Here is a 25,275-nt window from a genome sequence, read left to right as displayed (position 1 = left end):
CTTGTAAATGCAAAAGAAAGAAAAAAAGTGCATGCATGAATGAAGAGTTTTGACAGTTCTGTTAGAAATGACTGAAAAACAGGGCCCAAAGCCCATTAACTGCGGGTTTTCAGGCATCTTCCCTGCATTGAGATGTGGCTTGATACGGAAGTATCCAGGCGAGGCTGGTTGTGTTGTTCTGAAGAAGTGTAAGAAGGATATACACAGACAACTTCTCTGAAAGTTGATCCCCTTCTCACACATGTGCAAGGTCCAAAGGCCGAATGGGAGCTGATCGCCCTGCGTGCAGGTTTGTTTGGTGATGTCCTACCCACAATCTGCCCTCCCACTGATATAAACTGGGCCTTGACTGGAAGCCATCCCGTAAATGCCAGCACCCCCTCCATTCGGTATCTTCGAAACGCGTGCCATGTAAAGACCGTGCCATTCCAGCGCTAGTCTCAAAGGAGATAAACCAGATTTGGAATGTTTTGCTGCCAATTGGATCAGGTAGGTTGGCTCCGATCTCTGATTGTTTCATTTCAACAATCAAACTTAGCGTGACTGATACTACATACATGTAGGCCTAGGTCTCGGAGGCCTTTCCAGTTCTATGTATCGCATCAGTCTAGCCTAGGGTAGTTCTTGACATCTTGATCTTTTACATTGCAGCAATATGTAAAGACTGCGATTCAGGCCACAAGGAGGCGGTGGAGGCGGAAAAAGTGTGGCATCAACAACAGCAGGTAGGCCTACCGTAAGGCTACTCCTAGTCCTAGCCTACCCAGTCATTGTTTTTCATAAGACGACATTATAGCATACCAGTGTATGATATTCTCTCTGCTGTTTACTTTCAGCCAAGAAGATAAAAGGCCGCTTTCCACAAGATGAGTGGTTAACAACACAGCAGGTCTCAAGCTATTTCTCCCGGCTTGCTTGCCAACAGAAATGTGGTCATTTGAGCAGAGATAGAGTTGACAGCCATTCCGATGCCCAGCATCAACTTGCTGACAGCATGATGACAAGATCAAGACTGCGAGCTCAAGTGATTGAACAGGTTGATTTGTAATGTAATGATACATAATGTACATGTATTACAGTACTTAGTGTGACTAGTATGTCTCCCTGTTTTAAAATAGAGGCCTATGAGGTTTTGTATTACTAAGGACCAGTATGTCTGTTTTGTTGTTCAGTATGTGCTTTGAATCAAAACTCAATGGCATATTACAGGACTAAAGTTGAGTGGTCTATTACCAGGATAACCAATCATCGGGGTTCACTGTGTAATGATCATAATAGTCTGAATATTACTCTTAGTTCTACATATAATAAAAATCTGAGAAACACATGACTGCTTCTCTCTACTATTGACCTTGTTGTTCATTTCTTCCTTAATTCTAGCAGTATCCTCCTGGAGAACATGGCGGCATAATGAGAGGAATATGCGGTTATATTCACATGATGGTTGAGAGTACATGTGCAAAGGCCTGTTGATGGTAGGGGCCTACTGTAACTCATTCTCTAAGCCGTCCCAACAACCCAATAGAAGAGGTTCTCAGATGAACATTGCCTTGCTATTTGTATTTTACTGTCATGAACAGCCTGGAATGGACTTGTGCAAGGAGCCAAGTACAAGCAACTCCCCCTACAACCATGCAAATTGGCCTCTCTGGGATGCATGGCTCAGAAAAGATGTTTCAATAGGTGTTCAGAGCCCTCCTGCTAAGTATTCAACATTATTGAAGACTGCATTCCATGTTTTAGGTGTAACCGGTGTAATAGGGAAAAACAGTCCAGACGTGAAAAATCATGTAAATCATGATGGTTATCGACGACTGTTATTCAAAGACTACACTAGCGCACAAAGTTTTGATTGCTGATTATGAAAGATGGTGTAAGTGGCCATACATCCACAAAGTTTTATTACCCAAATCCCTGTGGCAGTTGAGATTTTCGCCTTTGAAGTTGCCGACACAAAGGCCCTGTTGAGGGTGGAAGGGCTATACTTTGGCCCCTATCTCCAGAATTTCAGGATATATATTATTGGTTTTCTGGAATTGAGCAGGCCATATGATGGGAAAGCTTGTTTCAAAGGGGCAATATTGCAGCATTTGTCGTTTTTTGTTGAGGACCAATTGTAATAACCGATTGAAAATCCTTTGAAGATAACCTCGTCGACCCCGAAATTTACAAATTGTTAGTTTACTCGATAAATAACAAATAGTTTTTTCTCATATCCTACATTCTTTCATAAGTTGGTCAAGTGTACCTGTCCACCAAATTTCACTGAAATCGGTGAACCACCAGGTTATCACTTTTTGCATGGTCTATCCATGCAATGACACTTAAGCCTTTTAGCAGTTAAATTGTCAATGTTTGACCGCGACGCATCAAAGAACGCGTCAAGTAGTGAAACTGAAATTCGGATATGATATACGGGTTAGTCTTGCGAGTAACTGGTGCGATGGAAATTGGTGATTGACCACGGAATTTTTTTATAATCGACAAATTAGACAGACTTTGATATTTCCACTGTTTTCAGCCAACTGGCAGAAAAAACTCAAAACACGCCCCCTATTACCCAATTAGCAAAATTCGAAATTAATTTTTTCATCAAATAATTTCTTTATATCTGTAGACTTGCCACAGCAAATATTTTTTCAATACCTCTCCAAATATCTACTTGAGAGTAAAAAACATGCACTCGTCTAATTGATAGGCCTCGACCCTCCAACCTATGAATATTCATTAGTGGTCTTGTCTCCCCTTTGTTCCATTCCATGGTGGCTGTCATTTTGTCCAAATCACATGACCACAGGTAGGTCATGTGCTTTAGAATCTATTCCTGATTGGTTAAAGCTCGTCAACATCTCGTCAACATATAATGCATCTGCATTCTTTCGTCAACATCTCAGTAACATTTGGGTAACATGTTACCGAACTCTTTTTACTCTGTGTACACTGTCAACAATTCTGTCAACAAGCTACCTGGTCAACACCTTGCTCAACATGTTACCGAAAATGTTGACAGTGTACACAGGGCTTTAACCAAACGCAATGCCACTTTCAGCTGGCAAGCTGAGCACGAAGAAGCCTTCCAGAAGGTCAAGGAACTTCTTACCTCACCCCCAGTTCTGTGTGCCCCAGCACCAGAAGGTCAGTTTGTTCTGTATTCAGACACTTCGCGCATAGCCACAGGCTCATATTTGGCACAAAGGGTTCAAGGCAAAGAACGTATCATTGCGTACTATTCCAAGCGTCTTCCTCCAGCCGCAGCAGCATATTCAGTCAGTGAACTTGAGTGATTTGGACTGTACATCAATATTACAGCTTTTCGTTATCTTTTGCAGTCACATTCCTTCTTAGCATATGTTGATCACAGTAGTCTCGTTCAGATTGTGAAGAGTAAGAGTGAGCCATGTACAATGCGCTTACAAAAGCTTCTTGAGAGATTGTCTCATTATTCATTTGAGTTGGCTTATAAGAAAGGTACAGATCTAGTTGTCAGTGATTTCTTGTCAAGAGCACCACTGGATGATGATGATCAATTTGATCGCATCATGCCCATTGCATTCCCAGCCCAAGAATGGCATGTGTCCAGGTATCAGCATCTTGAATTCTGTAGTTCAGACAGTTGTCATTTTGGTTGCCTAGATTGTGCTTATCCTACTGTAAGTGCTCCTACAAGACCCGTAACCAGGTCCTTTGCACGACAAAATGCAATACCCGTTGCACCATTGTTCAAAGACGGACGTCCAGCTGTGAATCCACCCCAAGTCCAGCAACAAAGGGTAGATCATCCTGTGCCACCGCCTCCCAGGCCCGTCCCTCAACCAAGACCTGTTCCTGCACTCCGGCCACCCAGACGCCAAGCCAGTCCTGCCAGGACCCCGAGACTAATGATGCCACCACCAGGAGTCCAACAACAGGCCCAGCCAGCTGATATTACAGTACCAGAGCCAAGATTGGTTGACAGAGTGATAAACAAGAATGATCAGGTTCAGGAAGAACACATCAAACAGTGTCCACCGGAATTTTTGCTAACACCTGAGCCATTAGTACCACAGATTGATCGCATGACAGCAAACCACATACCTAATCAAGCTGAACTGAACAAAGTGCTAAAAGTCATCAAGCGTAAGGTCATTCGGGAGTACAATTTGCCATTTGACGGTCAACAGTTTCGCATTGCCCAACAGACGTCACCATTCTTCAAGCCTATCTTCGACTATCTTGCTCACAACATTCTCCCAGCCGACAAGAAATCTGCTAGGTCCATTATGCTTAGGTCTGAACAGTATTTGTTGTGCAACAATATCTTGTTTCGGTTATTCTTCCCAGCAAATAGTGATGGTAATTACTGTTTTCAACTCGCTGTTCCTGAAAAGTTTATTGATCCACTCATTAGCCGATATCATGACTCCGTTACCGCCAATCACCAAGGTTGTGTACGCACATTTCTGACACTGCGCAAGTCATATTACTTTCCGTCAATGTACCAGAGGACTGTATCATATATTCAATCATGTAGCAATTGTCAGCAATTCAAAGGGAAAGTCGACAAGGACAGACCATACCATGAGCGGATTCCTGCGAGATACTGTCCATTTGAGACAATCTCACTTGATTTCAAAACAATGGTTCCGTCCAGATCAGGTTACCGTCACTTGATGGTAGTAAGTTGTGCAGCAACTCGTTTTATTGTCTGTGTGCCCCTAAAGAATTTAGAGGCAGCGACAATAGCTGAAGTTCTCATTCAGCGTGTTCTGTGTGATTTTGGTATTCCCGAAGTCATTATCTGTGATGCAGCGACATCATTGACCGGCAAGATCATTACTCTGTTGTGTGAAACTCTTAACATCTCTCAGAAAATCATTTTAGTCGGGAATCATGGTTCTCTTCATGTTGAGCGTCAAATTCAGTCATTTGCCAATTTGATCAAGGTAAATCTCAGCCAATATGGACAAGACTGGGTTCGCTATTACAGCGTTGCTCAGTATTCGTTCAACTCATTCTGCTCCAGTTACCTCGGTGGTCATTGCTCATTCTACCTTGTCTTCTTGCGTGAACCCACAGACATTACCGGACTAAATTTCAAACCAGTCTTGGGATTGTCACACTCGCAATCTGAGTATATTGAACATCTGAAAGACAAATTTCAGAATGTCTCTAAGCTAATGTTACAGCTGCAAGAGCATCAGAAGGTTGCTCAAAAGCTTCATAAGTGTCAGGTTTATGAACAAGGTCAACTGGTTTATCTGCATAAACCATCCAGCTCCTCCTTGACTGCAAACGCAAAGAAATTCACTGCGTCTTGGGTAGGTCCTTTTGTTATTCATCAGGTTCTTAATCGCACCCACTACATCTTGTCAGATTTGGAAGGTAGAATTTTGAAGGATGTTTTTAACTTCAACCGGTTAAAACCAGCATTCTTGAAAGCTACGGATCATGAGAACATCAGCCATTTGCAGAAATTGCGACAGGCTTTGAGGTCCAATGAGAACACTGAGGTCAAGTCGACAAACTGTACTACTGAGTACAACTTCATAGATGAGCTTGGTCAACAGCTCCCCTCTGCTCAGGATTGTGAAATGATATTCTATGCTAAGGCAAATCCTTTGGATTTGGAGTCTTATGCGGAATGTTTGGAACACAACAATGGTTTTGCTGCGCCGTGCAAACTCTCTGATCAGCAACAACAAACATTGTTAAAGGTCTTAGAAAATGCCCCATCTTCTGAGGCTGTGTATACTGTTGAAAGAGCTAGGTTCAAAGGAGCCAACATACAGCTCTTATTGTCTGTCCCATTGCGTGACAAGCCATACAGATTTTGGTGGGATCCGCAGTGTGATATCAACTGCCCACAAGTAGTTGAAGCCATCCTGGATCCAGACAATCGAGTCAGATGTCTTGGATCGCCTCAAAACTTGATCAAGCCCCTGTATTCTTTGTAAGTGATGCAATATTTACAACGGTGCATACAAGTATTCGTATGGTAGAGAAACCATGCATGTGTATAATCTTCAAGGTATTCATATTGGTGAGAAAACCATCAGGTTTTTGTTTGTTTTCATGTAGACTTTTTGAAGTCATTAGTGAGGTATAAATTTGCCTTTTGTGGTTATAGGGTTGTTCTTCTTCCACAATTGTGTGCGAGCAGTGCTCATTATTCAGAGTTCAGTATAAAAAAGGTAGTTTTATTAGTGAACAATGGAGTCATAACTTTTCAAGTCAATGGCTCATATGAATAAAAACGGAGCATTTGCTTTTACTCCAATTTTGAAGCATTTACTTGTATCTGTATGAATAAAAGTGTAGCAAATGCTTAAAAAAGGAAGATTTTACTACTCAGGAAGCAAATGCTTTTTAGCATTTAGTATTTGCTCCGGAGTGAAGTGAATGCTTGATTTGTCATGAATAAAGGGAAGCATAATCTATTCACTCCGTAGTATATGCTTTGAATTTTGGAGACTGCCCCAGACGTGTCTTCGAATTTGTAGTGAAAGGTTGGCTGTCTACCATGGCTGCTTTTATGCATGTTCGGCAGGAAAAATTGTACATGAAGCGGAAAACGTGCCGTCCGGGAACATATCGTTCCTTCTATCGCTTTGACGAGGAGAATGTTCAATGGATTTCGGACCATTTTGTGCCATATTCGGAGGAGACACGGGGTGGTCGACTTAGTGAAAAAGAACAAATGGAAGTTTTCCTTAGGTACTTGGCAGACCCTGGACACCAACTTGGCGTCGGAGAAGACAAGGGAGTCCACCAAACGACGGTTTCAAAAACATTTTCCAAAGTGCTTAGCCACGTTATAGAGAAGGCCGACTTGTGGATTAAATTTCCCGTTACAATTGCGGATGTTCACCATGCTCAGCAGCTTTGGCAGGAGGAGAAGCAGATTCCTGGTACGGTTGGGGCCCTGGACTGTACGCACGTACAGATTCTAAAACCTGGTGGAAGAGGTGGCCATGGAGATGAGTATATCAACAGGAAAGGAGCCGCTTCCATAAACGTGCAAGCAACATGCGATGCGAAAGAACGATTTACAAGCGTTGATGCTAATTGGCCGGGATCCGTGTACGATAGCCGAATATGGAAGAATTCACATGTTGCTGTAACGATGGTTAATTCGCGACACAAAGGCTTGCTGTTAGGTGATGAGGGCTACGCCATCGCCCCATGGCTTCTCACACCCTACAAAAATCCACTGCTTCCGGCCGAGAGAACCTTCAATAACATCCACGCGAGGGAAAGGGTCGTCATCGAAAGGTGCTTTGGCCAGTTGAAAAAGAGATTTCCAATCTTGCAAGGTCGTGTGAGACTGGCACTCCACAAGGTGCCTAGCGTTATCGTCGCATGCATCATGCTCCATAACGTCGCGAAATACCTGAATGATCCTCATGACGACTTCCCCGAGTTTGATGAAGATAGCGATAGTGAAGATGACGATGATGATGATGATGAAGATGTAGATAGGAGAATTCGTCAACGCGGACAGGATAAACGCCGAGCAATAGTGGATTTTCTGAATAATGCCCAAGACTAGGTATGTATAGGTACAGGGGGCCTTAGAAAGGGGCTGTTTTTTCACAATTCTGATGGCAACAAATTAGTCTTTCATGTAAACATAATACACAACGCTTACGAAATATCATTTTTCACGCCCAGATTTTAATTCATCAGACAACTATTATACATAAAGCAAGGTTGTACATGTAGCAATAATTGCTGAAACAACTGCATTTTGAAAGCACAACTCTGCGGCAGAAAAGGCAGTCCTGCATTTTAAAATCATTTTACCGGGTCTTTGTGAATTACTTCTTAATAGTCAGCTGGCAAATTAGCCGCAACTTGTTGCTGCTGCATTCGCGCCAATTTCAACTGTTCAAGGAGGACAAGTCTCTGCAACTACTGGCTTGAAAGTTGTCTGGTTTCTTCTGTTTCTTGATGAAGCATTTTGTTTTTCTTTCCAGGCGGTGGCAATATAGCATCAGATTGCGGTGAACCTTCCACGACTTTACTTTTCCCCGGACCTTTTCTACAGCTGGTGCTCGCAACTGCATCAGGAGGAGGAAGATCGCTCGTAGACTGGCACTTTTTGGGGACGCAAACTGACTATCCGCCTGAAAACAGAACAGTGGCTACCTGGTTACATGTGTACATTTAAAACATTTGCGCAGCTGAACTCTTTTGAAATCGAGCTTTACTGGTATTTTTTTTCGCTGGGGCTGACATTTCTGTATTTTCACGAGATTGCACAGGCCTACTACATGTATACCATCGATCTTATCAATCACAGCAAAGTGCCCCAGTCATTCTCATATAGCTATCATAATAAGATGCAATCTCCTGAAAATACAGAAATTAAGTTAGGTCAAAGTGGAGTGAAATTCATGAAATCAATTGTTACAGTTATACATTCATTAGGGAACGTAGCCTACCTTTGATACAGCTGAAGGTCGGATTCGTTTCGGAATGTAACAGTTCGAGGAGAAGTTTCTCCCAGTCTTTTAATACGCCGATAGGCTGATTGCCCGTTTTTGTTACGTCTGTCTTGTCCTTCACATTCGTTTTCATGTTCGTAATTTTCTTAGAGAACTTCGTTTCGTTTAGGTTCACACCAGTTTCCTCATTAAATATCTTCATGGCTGCTTTGAGTGCAATTTTCTTTCGTTCCTTCACTTTCGGCAACTGCGACTTGGTTAGCAATACGGGATATTCCTTTAGGAGTAGGACAAACTTCATCTGTTCGAACACATTCCCCGTATCTCCATCCGAATCAGAATCCGACATTACTATCACACGGACGGATGCACAAACCAAAAAAGTAATGATGTCTTCTGTCCAAAAACTGTCGGGAAGTGTCTCATGCCCAGGCCACGTCACCTGACAAACCTGATGAACTTCCGATGACAATAGAATTAGCCAGCGTGGAAGACCTGCGTAACCGATTATGAACGTAAATATCGCACTGACCACATATCCCATTCAAAGGAAATGTGACATCGAGCATTGACCTTGAAGCAAATGCTACAACTCTCGGAGCAACGAGTTTGGAGTAAAAGGTGCACTTTATTCTTAGGAAACGAAGCATTCTCTTTTGCTCCAAGCAAATGCTCCTTTTATTTGAAGCATCTACTCCGGAGCAAATGCTATTTTTTATTCATATGAGCCAATGCCTTGATACCTATGCGTATACAAAGCTTTGCTCGGTCATACATGAGGATCGAAAGTACACACAGATGTGCTCCAACTACTGAATAACAATATCATAATTACTTTATTAAAAATAAATGGCCAATTTTTAATGGTAATTTGAGTACGTAGCATCTTAAATTTTTTTACTTAAACTATCAAGCACGGTATCCCTCTTTCCGATTATTTGTATAAACGCTTTGGAAGTTTGAATGCCTCAGTGGTCGGAATGTATAAACACTTCCAAAGATTTTAAAACAACTTGTTCTTGCTTTAAGTCTAAACTATTATTGTCTTAATCAAGTCTGTAATTTGAACAAGGGGGATGTTATGTATAGTTTAGACCCCTCCATGAGGAGCCTCAGCATTAGGACCCTCCGTCACGTGACCACGTGGAAGGATGCTGGTCAAGGTATAAACTGGGTCAAGCCATCAGAAGTGTGCGGACCTCTGTCTTGAGTTTCCCTTGAGTTTCGGAGTTATCCTGCTGGTCATCCAACCTTTGCCGCGAAGTGCACCGCTGTTAGGATTCTTGTGGTGAATAAACTATATAAAAGAATGTGATTCGTCAGCTCCATTTATGATGTACGATCCCAACATGACACTGAACTGAAAATATATCTTGAGAAAATGATGGAATGTACAAAGCATCTTTCAAAATACCTGAGTGGACCTTTCCCAATGAATCAACCAAATCTACACGTGCGTCACCTCTTTTCAATGTGAGATCATTTGATCGACTACCATCAGCCAATTCAATAAAATGACGCGGATGGCCAAAAGATAGATCAAATTCAGTGAACTTTGACTCATCACGCACAATATGGGTGGTGGCACCACAATCCACCAACAACCCACTAACACTGTAAGCAAAGGAGTCAGTAGAATCATCATCAATGCTCAAAAAAAAGAAATGGTTACGCATGTCATCATACATGTAATCATTACAATCAACATTAGTGTCTGAACACCCTACATCAACACAGATTTTGCACTGTTGAACTTTTTCTTTCTACTAACACGAGTGTCATGAGTTGACATTTTGCATACTTCACACCATCGGTTGTTGTTCATACCAGCACTAATTCTGTTCGAATAGTTCGACAACTTCACACGACAATCAGCTATCTTGTGTCCCGTTTTTGACATTTTAAACATGTGCCTTGAAATCTGACATTTTCGACTTTATCACCACGTCCATGAACTTTCGAATATGTACCAACTTTCATCACAGAACTATCACGGTTCAAAGAAACAGCACTATCACCACTGCCTCACGCAGATTGCGTAACCTTCTCTGTGTCTTCTTGGTTTCGTAACGACACTTTCATTCAGCAAACGTGAATGGTTTTTCACATTGTGTGACAACCGTCACAAACAACAAACCGTCACAAACCGTCACAAGCCTTTCAATACCATTGACACCACAAGACCATCGCTTATAGTCTCACCAGAGTCTTTCAAAAATGCAGCTGCAGTTTCAGCACGTATCAAATAGTCCGTTATGGACTCGTCAGAACCTTTCACCAGTGATGTTAGTTCTGTGTACAGTGTTATTATACGATGTTTCCCCTTGGGAAGGTAGTGATTTCTCAGAATACTCAAAGATGCTTTACCGTTATCCGGTGCATTACGTATAATTAATGACAAACTTCTATTGTCAAGAACCTGAACTAGTTCAGAGTAGGCCTCGGAATTTTTCGAATTGAAATTTTCCACCTTCGTCGAATCCTCTGTTGCCAGTGCGTCATGGAGTTTCTGGATTCTCATGTACGCCAGGAACTTCACTTCCCAAAGTTCGTACTTTCTCTCATCCCTGTCAAAACAAAGACGATAACGGCGCCCACAACCTGTTGACATCTTACCAGAGTTCACTTTGGGGTGACGGGGGATATTTAGCACAAGGATTGGACGGATAAAATCTGATAAAATAGGGATGAAATAAAAACACGTCAGCCGGAAATCTCGTTACATCAGGAAGAGGACTTCCCTTTTATTCATGGAGCATGCGCAGTGCGCTATTCTGATCACAGGCATTTACAATACAAAATTCAGTACACAGGCATTTGATAAATATCACACACACAAAGTTTACATCTTAACAGTAACAACTAGTATTGGGCAATTCGCCTAACAGCAAATTGCAGACCATATCCCTGGTGAAAGTATTTTGTCATGTTGAGAAATTAGGTTTGCACCAGGATATAACCAGATAAATCAGAGGCAAATAACCCTGAATTAGGTTGTGACAGTAGGTGCATCATAAATACTAGAATTAGCGATGGTTCTGTGACTGCAACAACTCAGCATATGGATGGTCAGAATCCAGCAGACAACAAGCAAATGTAATCTGAATCTCAACATCTTTCGTATCTTTTGATGAGTTTTCTGGTCGAGTGAGGGAAACCAGTTGGCCATCTGATATGGCTGGTGGGGATGAAAGCTCCCAATGTTGGGACGACCAATAATACATTGCGTCTCCACAGTATTCATATTATAATACCTCCCTCCATGCACACATGGTTCTGCTGCCAATTTTTTCTTCAAATGATCTAGGTGTCAATCATGCACTTGTGGGTACTGGCACCACGTAGGTAACTTCTGATCTGATCTTGAGTGGCAGGTTTTTGGTGCTTTGTCCTGGTGCTCATTTTTAAGATGACAAAACACTATCACCAGGGATATGGTCTGCAATTGCTGTTAGGAAAGTCACAACCTGGGGACAAAAAATAAATGTGATTTAGACTTCGCATTCCTTTGAAGTGTAGGTTGCAACATCCCAGGCCATTGATGCATGCATGGTCACAACATAGGGGCAACCCGGAATCATGGCAAGGATTTTTACAACCATTCTTTTGAGGTGTAGATTGTGATGTGAGGGAAGTGTCTTGATCTCTACATAAAATTCCTTCGACATGGTGCAACAAACCAGTCCAGTAGATATATACATGGTCATAGCATACGGCATCGAGACAACCAGTATGCAAGGTTACGGCCAGGCCCAAGGGGTATGACCGATCAGCACTAAGAGTAAAAACGTAAAATGCAATAATATCTTTTTAAACTAACTGCCACAGTAGGTTTATTTATTCAGTCTTTTTGAAGTAAAAGTATTACAGTGAAAAGAACGAAATACGGCTGGAATATTATACTGGTTTGTCTTCGGACGGCAAATTCAGCACTGCACCGATGTCAAGGTTAAGATGGTTATACGACTTTGCCTCATCAGCTCCTCGTGGTCAAGGCTCCTATATCCGTGACTGATGCGGTCGCAGAACAGAACAGATGCTGATCATCCCCGTCACTGCGTCAGGCTGTAAAACAGAGCGAGGAAATATTTTAACTTCACCAGAAGTTTTATCATTCATTATTCAGACCAACAGACACTGACTACCTGCTAATAGTCTATGAATTTCATTGTCATAATTCAGAACAAACACTTATCACCTTTGCTGACAATATTTTCAGAAGGTGTGTACATTCTTGTGTCCATTTACACTGCACGTGTATACGTGCTTTACTGTACATTTCTACAGGAGTGAGCAGGATGTACAGAAAAACGATCTCCAAAACTGTTGCTTTCAGCACTCGCGACACGTTAAGCGAGGTTTTAGCAATTATTTTCAGTGAAGGTATATCTCATGTGTAGAGTCTGGGTGATTTTGAGACATTCTTAGGTGTTTAAGGCGCACAGTTTGATGAAACTTGCCCGAATTCGTAATTTTTTTGATGAATGTATATCCGCCATTGCGGGGATCTGGAAACTTTCGGATGACAAGTTTGCCTCAAAAGATGGACGTGCTCCCTATAATCACCCAAACTAACAGCGAATATATATTCTTAAGATCCTTTTCTTGACCTCTGATGAGTTAATTTTGTCTGATGCAGTGTTTCAACACAAATTTGAGGGCGATTACAATCACGAAAAAATCACACTCACCCAGTCTAGAATGCGTAGACGAAATGTCTGTTGGCTCTTCCATGTAGCGGGTATCCTCCCACCTGTTCAGGTCGGGACAGATCAACGTTGAGCAACTTGCCTAATCGGTAAAAACGCGGGAGGCAGTGCTATTACCGGAACGGTTCAGAACCGGCGATTTTCATCAAAAATCACCCGAAAACTAAAAAAGTAAGCAACGGCTGCAAAAATAAAGTACACGTTGTTCGTTAGCAGGTTATGAAACGTAACCTAACCAAATTTCAGGTCGTTCCGTGCGGCAGTTTCGGAGATACGTGTCGAAAACCACATCCCTCGGGTCCTGGCGATCGGCTCAGTAAAAACAATAGACCATATCCACGGAGTTGTGGATATGGTCTAATTAGACAAAATAACCCCACAAAACGACATGTTGACATTGAGAATCAAAATATAGGGAAATACCACTTTCTAACTGCTAGTTGTGAAAAATTTAGATTGGCACTATGTTTTGACGTGAACGTACACACTCTATAAACATTCGCAAAATGGCCATCACTTTATCAGCCTCATTAGCAATGCCTTAGGGCAATGCCTTATGTGTAGCGCGTTCAGTACATTACAGAGACAGGTAGGATCGAGGCCGTTTTGCCACTTTTGACCAGACGAAAATTTCCAGCTTAAAATCTGCCAATTACTGCCAATTATGGGGCGTTTAGTCTTTCTGCTGTGAATAGCTATAATCGTATCGAAACAAGAGTTCAAAATATTGGTATCCTGGCACATTTTCTGGCCCAGCTGCAGCAAATTCGGATGAAAATGCAACTATTTTGCTGGAACTACTTTCAGCAAGCTCCAGTACAAACCATAAGCAACGCTGGAAGCCAGCGTACCTAATAACTTTTGCACCATATAAGTTGTAGAGACTCCCCTACAGTGAACCAAAAATGTTATCGAAAGTGAGTCACGGATAAGCAAGTAATCACACTGGTTCTGAAGTTGTGGGGTGGAGAAGAAAGATGGCAGACTGGCAGCCGAATTGGATTTTGTGTCGGATCACAAATCGATAGGGAAGCTCCTCTACACTAGGCCATCACATCATAGAAGCTTCAGGTCTGTCACTCACTCAGTTCTGGAGTTATGGTGCTCAATGCGGAAAGCAAACGTGGCCTGACCTGGGGGTGAATTAAAAAGTTTCTTTGGATTCATCCGCCTTCCAAACCCTAAGATAAAAAATGTTGGATTTCCTACTGCCTATTATATCTAGCACTGATCTAGCACCTGTAAAGTTGGGACATGTCAAGCAAAGTTTCAAAAACCGGGTGCACTGTTCAATAGATTGTCATAAAGAATGAAGACATTATCGTAATGATGGCGGCGTAGGTGTTCACTGGATTGGAGTGTGTGTGTAGGCGGGGTGATCAGCTGTTGCACTGTCCAGTTAATGTGTTTTCCTGTTTTGGACAAAAATCTAATTATTTCGAAAAATGAGCTGACTAAACTACTTTTTTTTTGCATTTTTCTCTCGCATTGGCTATGGTGCATCACGTGAAAACCGGTATTTTGGATTTACCTATAAGAACATTTGGTCATTCTTTGAAAATCGCCTTCAAAACGATTTTGTCATGGGTGTCATTTGCAATTAAGAGAACTTCCTGACGTCACACACTTTCGGGAAAACTGTAACCTATGTTGGATTCTGGGTCAGATCTAAAATCGATAGGGCACCTCCCCTACCCATGGTCATTACACCACATAAGTTTCAGGTCTGTCACTCAATCAGTTCTCGAGTTATGGGGCCGAATGCCAAAACGATAACAGGAAACCTATATATTTTGAGTACAGGGGTAACTCTTAACCCTTTCGGACCTGAGCAACCATGACACAGTTGATCTTGACCCCACCGCAATTACCCGAGCAACCGTGGGGCGGTTGATGCAGAAGATCGTTGATAACTAGCAAATTACGGTGCTGCCATCTTTCAACTGCCTATCAAACCAATGTCTACAATCAATGAAACCAGTCTCGCTGGTTTTGGGGATTCCCCACCGAAATATACGACCTTAGTAGACATTTGTACACCATGCATTGTAGAGCAGCAGCGCGGCGATATGGCGGCAAAACGGAAAGCACATTTGTCTACCGAAGTTGATGTTGATAGCGAGTCCGATTTAGACCTGGGGGGTGAAGATATAGAGCTTTCAGATGGGGAAAACATTGATTCGGACTGGGAGTTCGACCACTCGGACCATAAATCATACAATCTTACATGTCACAGTTGCGGGTGTGAAAAATTCAAAAACAGGGTGATCTTGTATTTTTTCACCTAAATATCAGGTATAAACAATTTGTTTATCACAGTTTCAAAGTTCTAATAGTTATAATAAAGATATAATAACAAAAGAGGTGGTTTTTACCTTTTATTTTGGCTGAAATATGAAATTATGTCGTTTTTGTCAGATTTTGACGTTTTCGCCCAAAAATAAGAAAAATGTCCCCAAAATCATAATTTCGAAGATAATTGAAAAAAAAATGTGTGAAAATGAAGATGACCCACCCCCTACCTATTCCATGCAGTTTTTGTTGGTGGTTCTTGAAACTAAGAGAGCCAAGAATTTTCAAAGTAAAAAAATCACTTCCGGACAGTTTTGAGAATATGCTAATGAGGTCATCATTCAAAATATTCATTAGCATTCAAAATATTCTCCATTGAGTTGTCTATCAAACCCAAGCAGTCATTTTCTTCTATCTCTCTTATTACCAACACACCAGGCCAGCAGAAAAAAGCTCTAAAAATCCCCATTTTGGGCCTGGGTAGATGGGTCGGTTAGGTGTTGGGTCCGAAAGGGTTAAATCACTTTGAAGTTCTTCTCATAACTGAGACATACTCAACAGGTTAAATGCCAATATCTCTTGATAGCTATGTATCTTTTCAAGTTAACAGGCCAAAACATATCAAAGCCAGAAAATGTTCTGGTGGCCTGGCTATATTTGTTAAAAGGTCTTGGAAAGGGAGATTTTAATACTGGGATTGGTGCCAGACATGATTTTATTCCTGATGAAGATGTTGTCTTTAACTCGCTTCCCAATTCATATTTGTTCAATGATAATATGAACATTACAAATCTCCACAGGATTAATAGCGATCAAACTGTTAACCAAATAGCGTACGTGGACCGTTTATTGAACCTGTGTATTGCTACTGCAGAAGCAGAAGACAAATAGTTGCTTTCACTCGCCTCAGGTTAAGCTGTCACAGACAAACTAGAGATTGGCAGATATGAAAGGCGATTAACAATTTTGTGACTTCTGTCATTCCTTCAACATCAGAGTCATTGAGCATGAATGTCACATTCTCTTGCATTGTCCAAAACATAGTATAGCAAGGAATACCATGTTGAATCTTTTTAAAACAAAGTATCTTTCAATCGGCAAACTTTCTGACAAGGATTTATTTATAGAGATGTATCCAAATTCTCTTTAGAAAACCTGAGAATCTGATGCTTGCGATGGCCACTTTTTCCCAAAAGCTTGGATGCGTCTGAAGGGTCCTTTTTTAACCAAAGGAACTTGGAGGAGGATTGTAGTGAACAATGCATGTGCGAGGATCGGAAGTACAACGTAAATTTAGCAAGGTCTTCATTGATGATCTTTTGCAAGATTCGAACCAGTAATATCCCCAACTCATTTTTGAAACAATAAATTAAAACAAATGAAGTACTTGACCTTGCACGGATGACAGCATTGCTGACTTCTGCATCAATTACTTACAATTTCATAGTTTCCAGTTCTTTCTTAAGTACAGCATTCTCTTCCTTCAGATATTTGTAATCGGCCATCTAAAAAATAGCAAAAAGGTAAACATTACAGGCAAATCAGAAGTATTTATGGTCTTCAGCTGAAGTTTTTTGCAAAGGGCAATCACAGAAAGGCCGATAAAAATAGAATTTATGCAGATATTTTCAGACCATAATGCAACTAGAGGCCCGACGGCCTGATTAGCTGGCAGAATTGAATGGCAATGAATCAGATGAATGACAAGAGGATGGAATGATTAGTATATACGAATGTACCGGAATGTAGGTTTATGGTTGATAAGGAGATACGGACAGACTAGATGGAATAAAGCAAAGACAAATGGTCTTTATGGTGGATAACAGTTGTGAAGGTTTTATTTGAACTGCAGTGAATAGAGTAGCTAAGGGGTTCTTTAGTCACATCCACTCTTCAATACCTTTAGTTTGATAACAAACACGCCTACCGTTGCTCCAACCGTGCTTAAGCAGGCCAGCGCAAAACTGATCTTTCAATACCTTACGTTTGATACCATTAACGCGACTGCCTTCCTCTAACAGTGTTCAAGTTGTTTAGTAGGTCTAAAAACTTCAACACTCTTAGTTTGATATCAAACATGATACCTTTAGCTCTAACCGTCTCCAAGCAGGTCAGTTGGTAATGAAAATGGGTCAACACAAACCTACTGTTCATTAACTTAAGTTCGATACAAAACACGACTACTTTAGCTATAACAGTCTTAAAGTAGATCAGTGCAAATCTCGGCTTCATTTCCTTTAGTTTAGTTTTGTTTAAATTTTGCGATACTGCCCTATTTCCTCCTACAGGGCTACAATGCGGTCTCTTGATTGTGACATGAGGCATGATGCCGTCTCTTACATCAACCTCTTTGCCTATATCTATCAGGCTACAATGCCATCTCTTGATTGTGGAAGGCTTACCCTTTCCAGGTCTATGTGGGGTTGAAGTATAAGAACTAATATCCACAGCCGACTTTGTGTGATGATGGTGAATAAATATATCTCTTAGTCTTCTTTTTGTGGATGATCGTGAATGTCTATTCAGGGCCAAGCCAATTCTCTCTCTCTCTCTTTTTTTCAACAACAAGCACACCACCCTTGGTAACCAACCATACGTCTCCCCTCTTCCCCAAAATACCCAATCAGGACTTGGCTCTGACCAACATATAATATGGCGTGATACGACCAGACGTACTCCTTTTTTAACCCCTGTAGCAAGTTGCCACAAACCAAATTTAGTAATACTCCCTTACTTATTTATAAACTGAATGGTCAAATAGGTCCACGACCTTACACGTCCCCCCTTTGACTAATTTTCGACCCCGAAAATATTTCAGTACATCTGATCAGCCATAGGATAATGAATGAAATGAGGTACATGCTTTGATGAAACAATTTTTTCTTCGTGTAATTTTTGTGGTTTTTTTTTTCTTTAAAGTCCACTCATCGTAGCTGTCCTTGGCATGGGGTAATCCAGGTCACCATGAAGGCCTTCTGAAGTATATGATATAGTGAAAAGTTAAGCAAAGTTCATGAGATTAATGTCTATATATGATACGCGTAAAAATGTGGCCACAAAAGTGTCTATAATTTCACGATCCGTGGTGAATGTTCCACGCGGCAACTCCATATAGAATCTTTTACTGGAAGGCTTACACCAATCAAAGTGACAATGTCATTGACTTGTCACTCCCTCCTGCGATTAATGAGACGTGCAACGTTTTTGACTCCAGTGCAGCAGCTGCGCATCACTGCGGCCCCAGAGTGTGCACAACGTGCATATCATGAAAATAAACGATGTAATGTCAGGACAATCCTGGCCAAGCCATGTGTGCTTGCAGCCACAGCATCCCTTCCGTATTCTTGAATAATGATTTTTTTTTTTTTGGCGTTAGCGACGCGGAAGGATGGGGATGAAATTATCTGGACTGCAAAGAATTTGTGGTACCAGTATGACTTAACATAAAAGGGGGAGATGTGGAAACTGAACTAATGAACAATCGATGTCAATCATGTGAGAGTCCAGTTCCAAAAATATAATATAATAATCCGTGACCCTGTGGAATAATCCTTCCTAGAATATGATAGTTTCCTCCTTGAAAAGGTCCTTTAGTCACAATCACTATTGACAATTACTGTTACATCAATCGCAATCCTACCTCCAAGTTACAGGCAATGTTTAAGGTACCACCCACTAATGAGAATATAATTGTTTTTTGTTATATAGATTGCCCAATGCTTGAAGGCCATAAGGTGCATAGACTAGGAAAGAAAAGAATCTTAACTGATAATTCTTCATACCCTCCCCACCCCCATTTTTTTTAAAGATAAATCCAAAACCATACAGCTAGTTCCTCAACAGTGTTACAGAGGGCACCCCTTGTGCACGCGTGGATGATGACAATTTAGTGGAGAGTTGAGAAAACTATACAATCCAAACACTATATACAATATTCATGGTTACAAACCCATTCTCAATTAAGAAATGATATATATATATGACTAATTTATATTGAGTAGTTTTGATTCAGATGACGCATCTAAATCATTTAATAAGTTGTCCGTCCCAACAACGGACAATGGTGTCATCAAGCCGCCATAGGCCTTATACATCAATGCTGAATAGGGGGTTTTCAGCATCCTTGTGGTCCTGGCCAGGAGAAGCGGAGACAGTGATACTGCATCAGGAATGCACGCTGTCCGCTCCGCGGCACATAACCTGGGCCCCTCCAAAGCAATCTTTGGCCATGGAAAATATGCCTTGATGGAAATCTTGTGGAAACGGGGATTGTCCGCAAGAGAATATGGCTCCGGGCACCCAGGCAAAGACATGATAATGATATCCAGACAGTCCCTATAATTGAAAAGCCGAAGAATTATCCTTGTCTTAGGCTGCCCTACCAATGCGGGAAACAGGCCGATATGGCGTGAACAACAAATCACAAAGCGATATAAGGTCAGAGCTGCCAACATAATAACCACTATAGTTAACAAGATCATTTCCATAGACAGGGACAGGGACAATGGTCAACAGGGGTCGCTGTGACCGGCCTGGCAATGGAATAAATACAGATTCATTTGAAGCCAATATGGTACCTGAGACAGTTGGTACGGGGGCATGGGAAGCTGCATGTACATGACCGCCAGACCCCGTTAGCGAAAGATGAGCAAAATAGGTGGAATGCCTCTCAGCTGGATGTTTATAATAGGTCAGATAAGCTGATTGATTGCACTCCAAGGCCTTCCTCCTAGACATCTGCTATTGCACTACAGACACCACCTGCTGTGTTAGGTTTACCTGTCTTACTGGGTTCATTACACTTGGTGCAATATGGGTATGTGGATTAGTGGATTAGATCAATGCACTCAATGTGTTGCTGAATTCGTGCCATGAATTGTTATATAATGTTATATAATGATGAGTCATGGATTGGTCAAGGAACAGTTGCTTCAATGATTGTGATGCAGAGAAGCAGTGTATGCTTCTGCATTGGTTTCTATCTGATGTCCATGAAATTTCGTTCAAAGTCACTCTACAAACCCTTGGCAGATTTGAAGCAATATTCCTGTTTGTCACTGTTACAATACACCTTGGGATTTCACCCCAGACTGACCATAAAATTCCTAGGCCAAGGTCTGCATGGTCTGTGTGTTAACAGAACAGGTAAAGATGAAACAGCATGCTTCATGCTAAACTGGACATTGCATGATAGGCAGTATATCCACACCTGATGCATTGCAATTTTTTTAGCTTAAGTTGAAATTGGACGGATAGTTCTGACCTGGCTACAGGGAGTCTGTGTCAGTAAGTAGGCCACGCAATAGCATACATTATATAGGCCGCAGGGATGTGTACTATTTTCAAGTTAGGTCGAGATAGAGGCAAGGCTCCTCTCCTAAGAGTAAGAGGGCTTGTGGTATTCGACTCGATGACTCGACGACGCGATGACTCGATGACGCGATCAAGTTGGAATCTTTTTAAAGAATATCACTGCCTGGACTGTAATTTATACATAGAATCATAAGTGGAGGAAAATAAAAAAGAACCAATCATTACCAACCCCTTTCCAGCTGTTTTCACCGTATCTAATCCGACCATTTTTCGTTTCCTACAAGTTCGCATTTTTGATAAAACCATGCGCCATGTTGCTATGCAAGCTTACCGTCAATACAGCTAAATACACCTAAATATAGCTGGTTCAGATCAACCTCCTACCCAGGTTCTTTACGTGCAGAAATTCCAATGATAAAATGACACGCGAGTTCCTGGAGACAAGGTTGGCTCTGGATATCCGTTCAGCACGGCAATATTAAATGTCCTATACACCTTTCCAGAAATGGGGCGCTGAGTGTCCGAAATAGTGATGTCATAAGGGGAAACTAGGCCTGTGGTGGAGGGACAAAGGAGATAGTCATGGTTGACCAACACACTTGAATGCCTTTAATGACGGACAAGGGGGAAAAAGTTAGTTCCAATGCAAGCCACCAATTTCGGAAAGCATGTAGGGGCTGATGTATTGGGGGGGGGGGGGCAGATGTCAAGGGGCGGAAGAGGGACTGAGTGACTGAGTCTAAAAAACTGCACATATGCGAAATTCCGATTGTTGACAGACTACCACATGACATCTGACATTGGCCACTAGAAGCTTGTTTGTCAATTAAATCTCCGGTCATTTTGCATGCTATGAAACTTCCGCGAGTCCTTTAAATATCAAAATCAATCGCGGGGACCAATCTTCAGTGGCCATGGCTGGGGGGGGGGGGCACATCCTTCTACATACCATAGCTGGGTATGGGAAGGCCGAGCTAAAACCTATGCTGTTGCAGCGGTAGCCCGGAGACCAGGATCATGGGATTCCGTATTTTAGCAAAATCCATAGCAACGATCGCGTCATCAAGCCATCGTGTCGTCGAGTCATCGAGTCGAATACCACAAGCCGAGTAAGAGTGGGGGTGGTCAAATTCGGATGGATGACAGTGAGCCCAGGGTAATCTAGTTGTACCCCATTCTGTCCCACCGCTTTGCACACGATCGCTCTTCGCAGGGCGGAACAATATTGTTTAAAGCCTTCAAGGCCCTTACGTCATTATTGTTTACAGGCCTAACTTGAAAAGCAAGGTACATGTTTTAACCAGTCTGAAACTATGAAAAACAAGAGGCCCAAGGGCCTGGCGCTCAGCTGAAATGGATAGGTGAAGGCAAGGGCCAAGTGTGTGTCGGTAACGTTATTATGAGGCAACGTGAAGCTATAACGTCTAGCACGCAGAAGTGCTGATGCGAAAGACCTTCTTGCTATATCAGTGCATGCTGAAGTACTGAGTTGACGTCACCCTGGTATTATGACGTAAAGTCATTTCTATTGCCGTTGCAGTAGTGGGGTGTGTGATGACGTCAAGGAGTTGTGTGGTGACGTCAAAGAGTGGAGTCCTTGTCTTCATGCAGCGTAGGTGGAACTAATAACATGCACATGGACACAAGGTACATGATTATTACAGTGTATTTTGTGAGGTGGGGCCTGGTGCTTTACAATGGTCAAATGAACCGACTGTTGTCTGGACATTGATGAAGTGGATGCAGCCAAATGTTTGGGACGGTCTTTTTTGTATGTGAAGAAAAGAAGATAAAGAGTTGGTTAACAAAATGAACTTTATTGGTGCGGCAGATATTTGATGCCTTTCGGCAGATATTTGAAGCGCCTTGCGGCAGATATTTGTTGCCTTGCAGCAGATATTTGATAACGCTCTCCGGGAATGGAAAGCAGTAAAACGAGTAAGCACACCTCACTCTGAATGTGGGAACAGCAAGTGCTTTCCTGGACTTGAAATGTGCCAACGACTCCTCTTGTAATAACCAACAACAGTTAATCTGTAAAAAAAGAGAAGAGAAATTAACACTGACTGAATAAAAAAGGGTGACATAGACGGGGAAATGTACACCACCGGATACAGTCTGTGCTTGATCAGGCATCGGTCAGATGATATCCTGAACAAGGCATCTATGGAAGCAAATCCAGAAAGAGACTTTACCTTCGAAGGGCACACTTATTACTCAGTGAAAAGTCAGTCCTGTGGGCTGTTTTCCAATTCAAAATAAAAGTGTAACCTCTTTAAATTAGTCTCACAGACTGAACCATAACACTCAACAGCCAACCGTGCCCACATGATGTGAGCCGAGAGCTGGGCTTAAAGATGAGCGAGTGGTGTACTACATTTTGAAAATTGTCTATCGTCTACGACATGTGACAGAACAGGATCTAGTGGACTTAATGATGAGGTACTATCAAATAAGGTGTCCATCAAATGAATCATGAGGGCCTGTTTGTTGAGTTATACTCTAAGCCTGTCCTATAGGGCTAGGCTATGGTTTTTGTCTTTTTTACAGCTACAGTACAGCCATGCACAGCGCAGTGTACAGACAGTACAGGATTGCAAACCAAAAACATGAGCATTGCTGCGTAACGAAACTGCAGTGGAATTCATCCTACGATGTCATAATGTGACTTTCAAAATAATTGTAAACAAACGTAGCCTAAATGGCGAAATTTGTTGCAAAATTGCCAACCACAACATCTCAGGGACCGTAGCCAAAATGGCCGACGGCGAATTCTCCGGTCGCTAGCGCAGTCCATAAACAAGCATCAATTTCACCAACTTCGGGCGCAAGCTTGGTCATCAAAGTTACAGAACTGTTAGAAATACATCCAAACAACATATATATACAGTTAAAAGTGCATAAAAATCCCGTTTCAACCTCCGGCCGCTACCTTTTTTTCTCCGCCAGACGCCGGGCCCTACCGGTCGTTATTTAGTGCGACCGCCACCAGAGTGTTTATCACGATCTTTCGCCGTTTTAATAGCGCGTTTTAGGCAGATTAATCAATTATTACATGCATGCATTATATATCACCGAAATGATAATTGCGTAGGCTATTTGAAACTAAGTTCGATATTATTTTTGATCTTTGAATTGAATTTAGGCGAGTGATTTTTGACACCCGGTCGACATATCAGGACTTGCAAAATTCACGCGAGATCGCTTGCATCATCGGCACGTTTGAAAACCGAATTTCACAAATTCCACAAATATTTATCACATACCATATGTATCACCACAAAGGTAACTCTCTAGACTATTTGAAACCAAGTTCAGATACTTATTTTCACAAAAATTCGAAGCTATGCAAGCGATTTTTCAGTGGTAGAGATCGACTGAAACAAATTTCTCGCTCTAAAATGACATGAGACGAGCACCAACTTTCGCTAATTTGTGCACAAAATTTCCGCAATATTATAAAAAACTATCGATAAATCTGAATTATATAGACTCTTTTCAGTACCTAAACAAATTTCAGGTACATGGTCATGTTGATTAAAAGAGTATCAACCGATTGAACATGAGAAAGATCACTCATCTTCATTGAAGCAGCGACTACCGCCATTTTTAAATGGTGGCATCTCTTCTATCGATCGGCCAATCAGCGGCACTGCTTGCAAAAAGTTGAGCCACCGCCAAATTTGAAATCGCCAAAATTCAGTCAATGTGCCTGCAGCGCCAACTGGCGGTGAAAACCATATTAATTCCATTAAAAGTAAAAAATGAAAAAATATTAAAAAATATTCAGCCACATTTGAAAACAATATTTGCTCTGTGGACCGAGGTAAAAAGGGAAAGAAATCTACACGCGAAATGACCTCATTCTCTTAATACAGGTCGGATCGCGCTGATTTTTCGTTTTTTGAGTTCACCTTGGGCAACTCCTAATTTAGCACCGTCAAAGAAGTGGCTAGGCCTTCCCAATCAGAAATGTCCAATTTTGTCCACAGATGGGTCCCTAGATGGATGGATTGCAGGACGGACACCATTTGAACAGCTATTCTACTAGCTCCGCTGACTTTGTCAGCTGAGCTAAAAAGGAATGTTTTTTTCACATAGGCCTACTATAAACAAACAGTCGGAAAAAGCAGTTACATCCTGCACCATGATCAACTACAATATTGCAATATAGAAACAAGCATCAGACAGGACCAATCAGGTCTTCATCTGAAGCATTGCCATTAGGCCTACATTGAGTACACTCTGATTTTGTCAGATGATGTGCCACTTACAGGCAGGAGTAACGATAACAAATTCCGTAACACCTGCTGTGGTAGGTCAGCCAGGGGTAGTTGTAAAACAAGAAACACAGAAACGAAACAGAAACACAGAAACGCAGAAACGAAACGCAGAAACGAAAATCAAACGGGTTTTCATAAAAGTTGGAATCAAGCGGCACGCCGATACTTTCCTTGCCCAATCCGTTGTTATTGTCGTTTAAAAGTAAAATCTGAGGTTGGTGGGTTGCGGCCAGCCGGAATGCAATAGAGTTG

At 41.8% G+C, this 25,275-nt stretch overlaps 1 protein-coding gene across 5 annotated transcripts in view; it reads right to left on the bottom strand.

The window, feature by feature from the left end:
* Positions 1 to 25,275, bottom strand: part of LOC135493846 (centriole and centriolar satellite protein OFD1-like) — a 462,799-nt gene that overhangs the window by 235,795 nt on the left and 201,729 nt on the right. For all 5 annotated transcript variants that reach the window (XM_064781463.1, XM_064781462.1, XM_064781465.1 and 2 more), the window contains exon 12: positions 16,865 to 16,932. In XM_064781463.1, coding sequence (XP_064637533.1) covers positions 16,865 to 16,932 — 68 coding nt within the window. The remainder of the gene's footprint in view (positions 1 to 16,864; positions 16,933 to 25,275) is intronic.

The sequence above is a fragment of the Lineus longissimus genome, chromosome 9, assembly GCF_910592395.1.
Source record: "Lineus longissimus chromosome 9, tnLinLong1.2, whole genome shotgun sequence".
In the NCBI taxonomy this organism is placed as follows: Eukaryota; Metazoa; Nemertea; class Pilidiophora; order Heteronemertea; family Lineidae; genus Lineus; species Lineus longissimus.
Note: the sequence above shows the minus strand (reverse complement) of the source record. Positions and strands in the feature narration are given on the sequence as shown.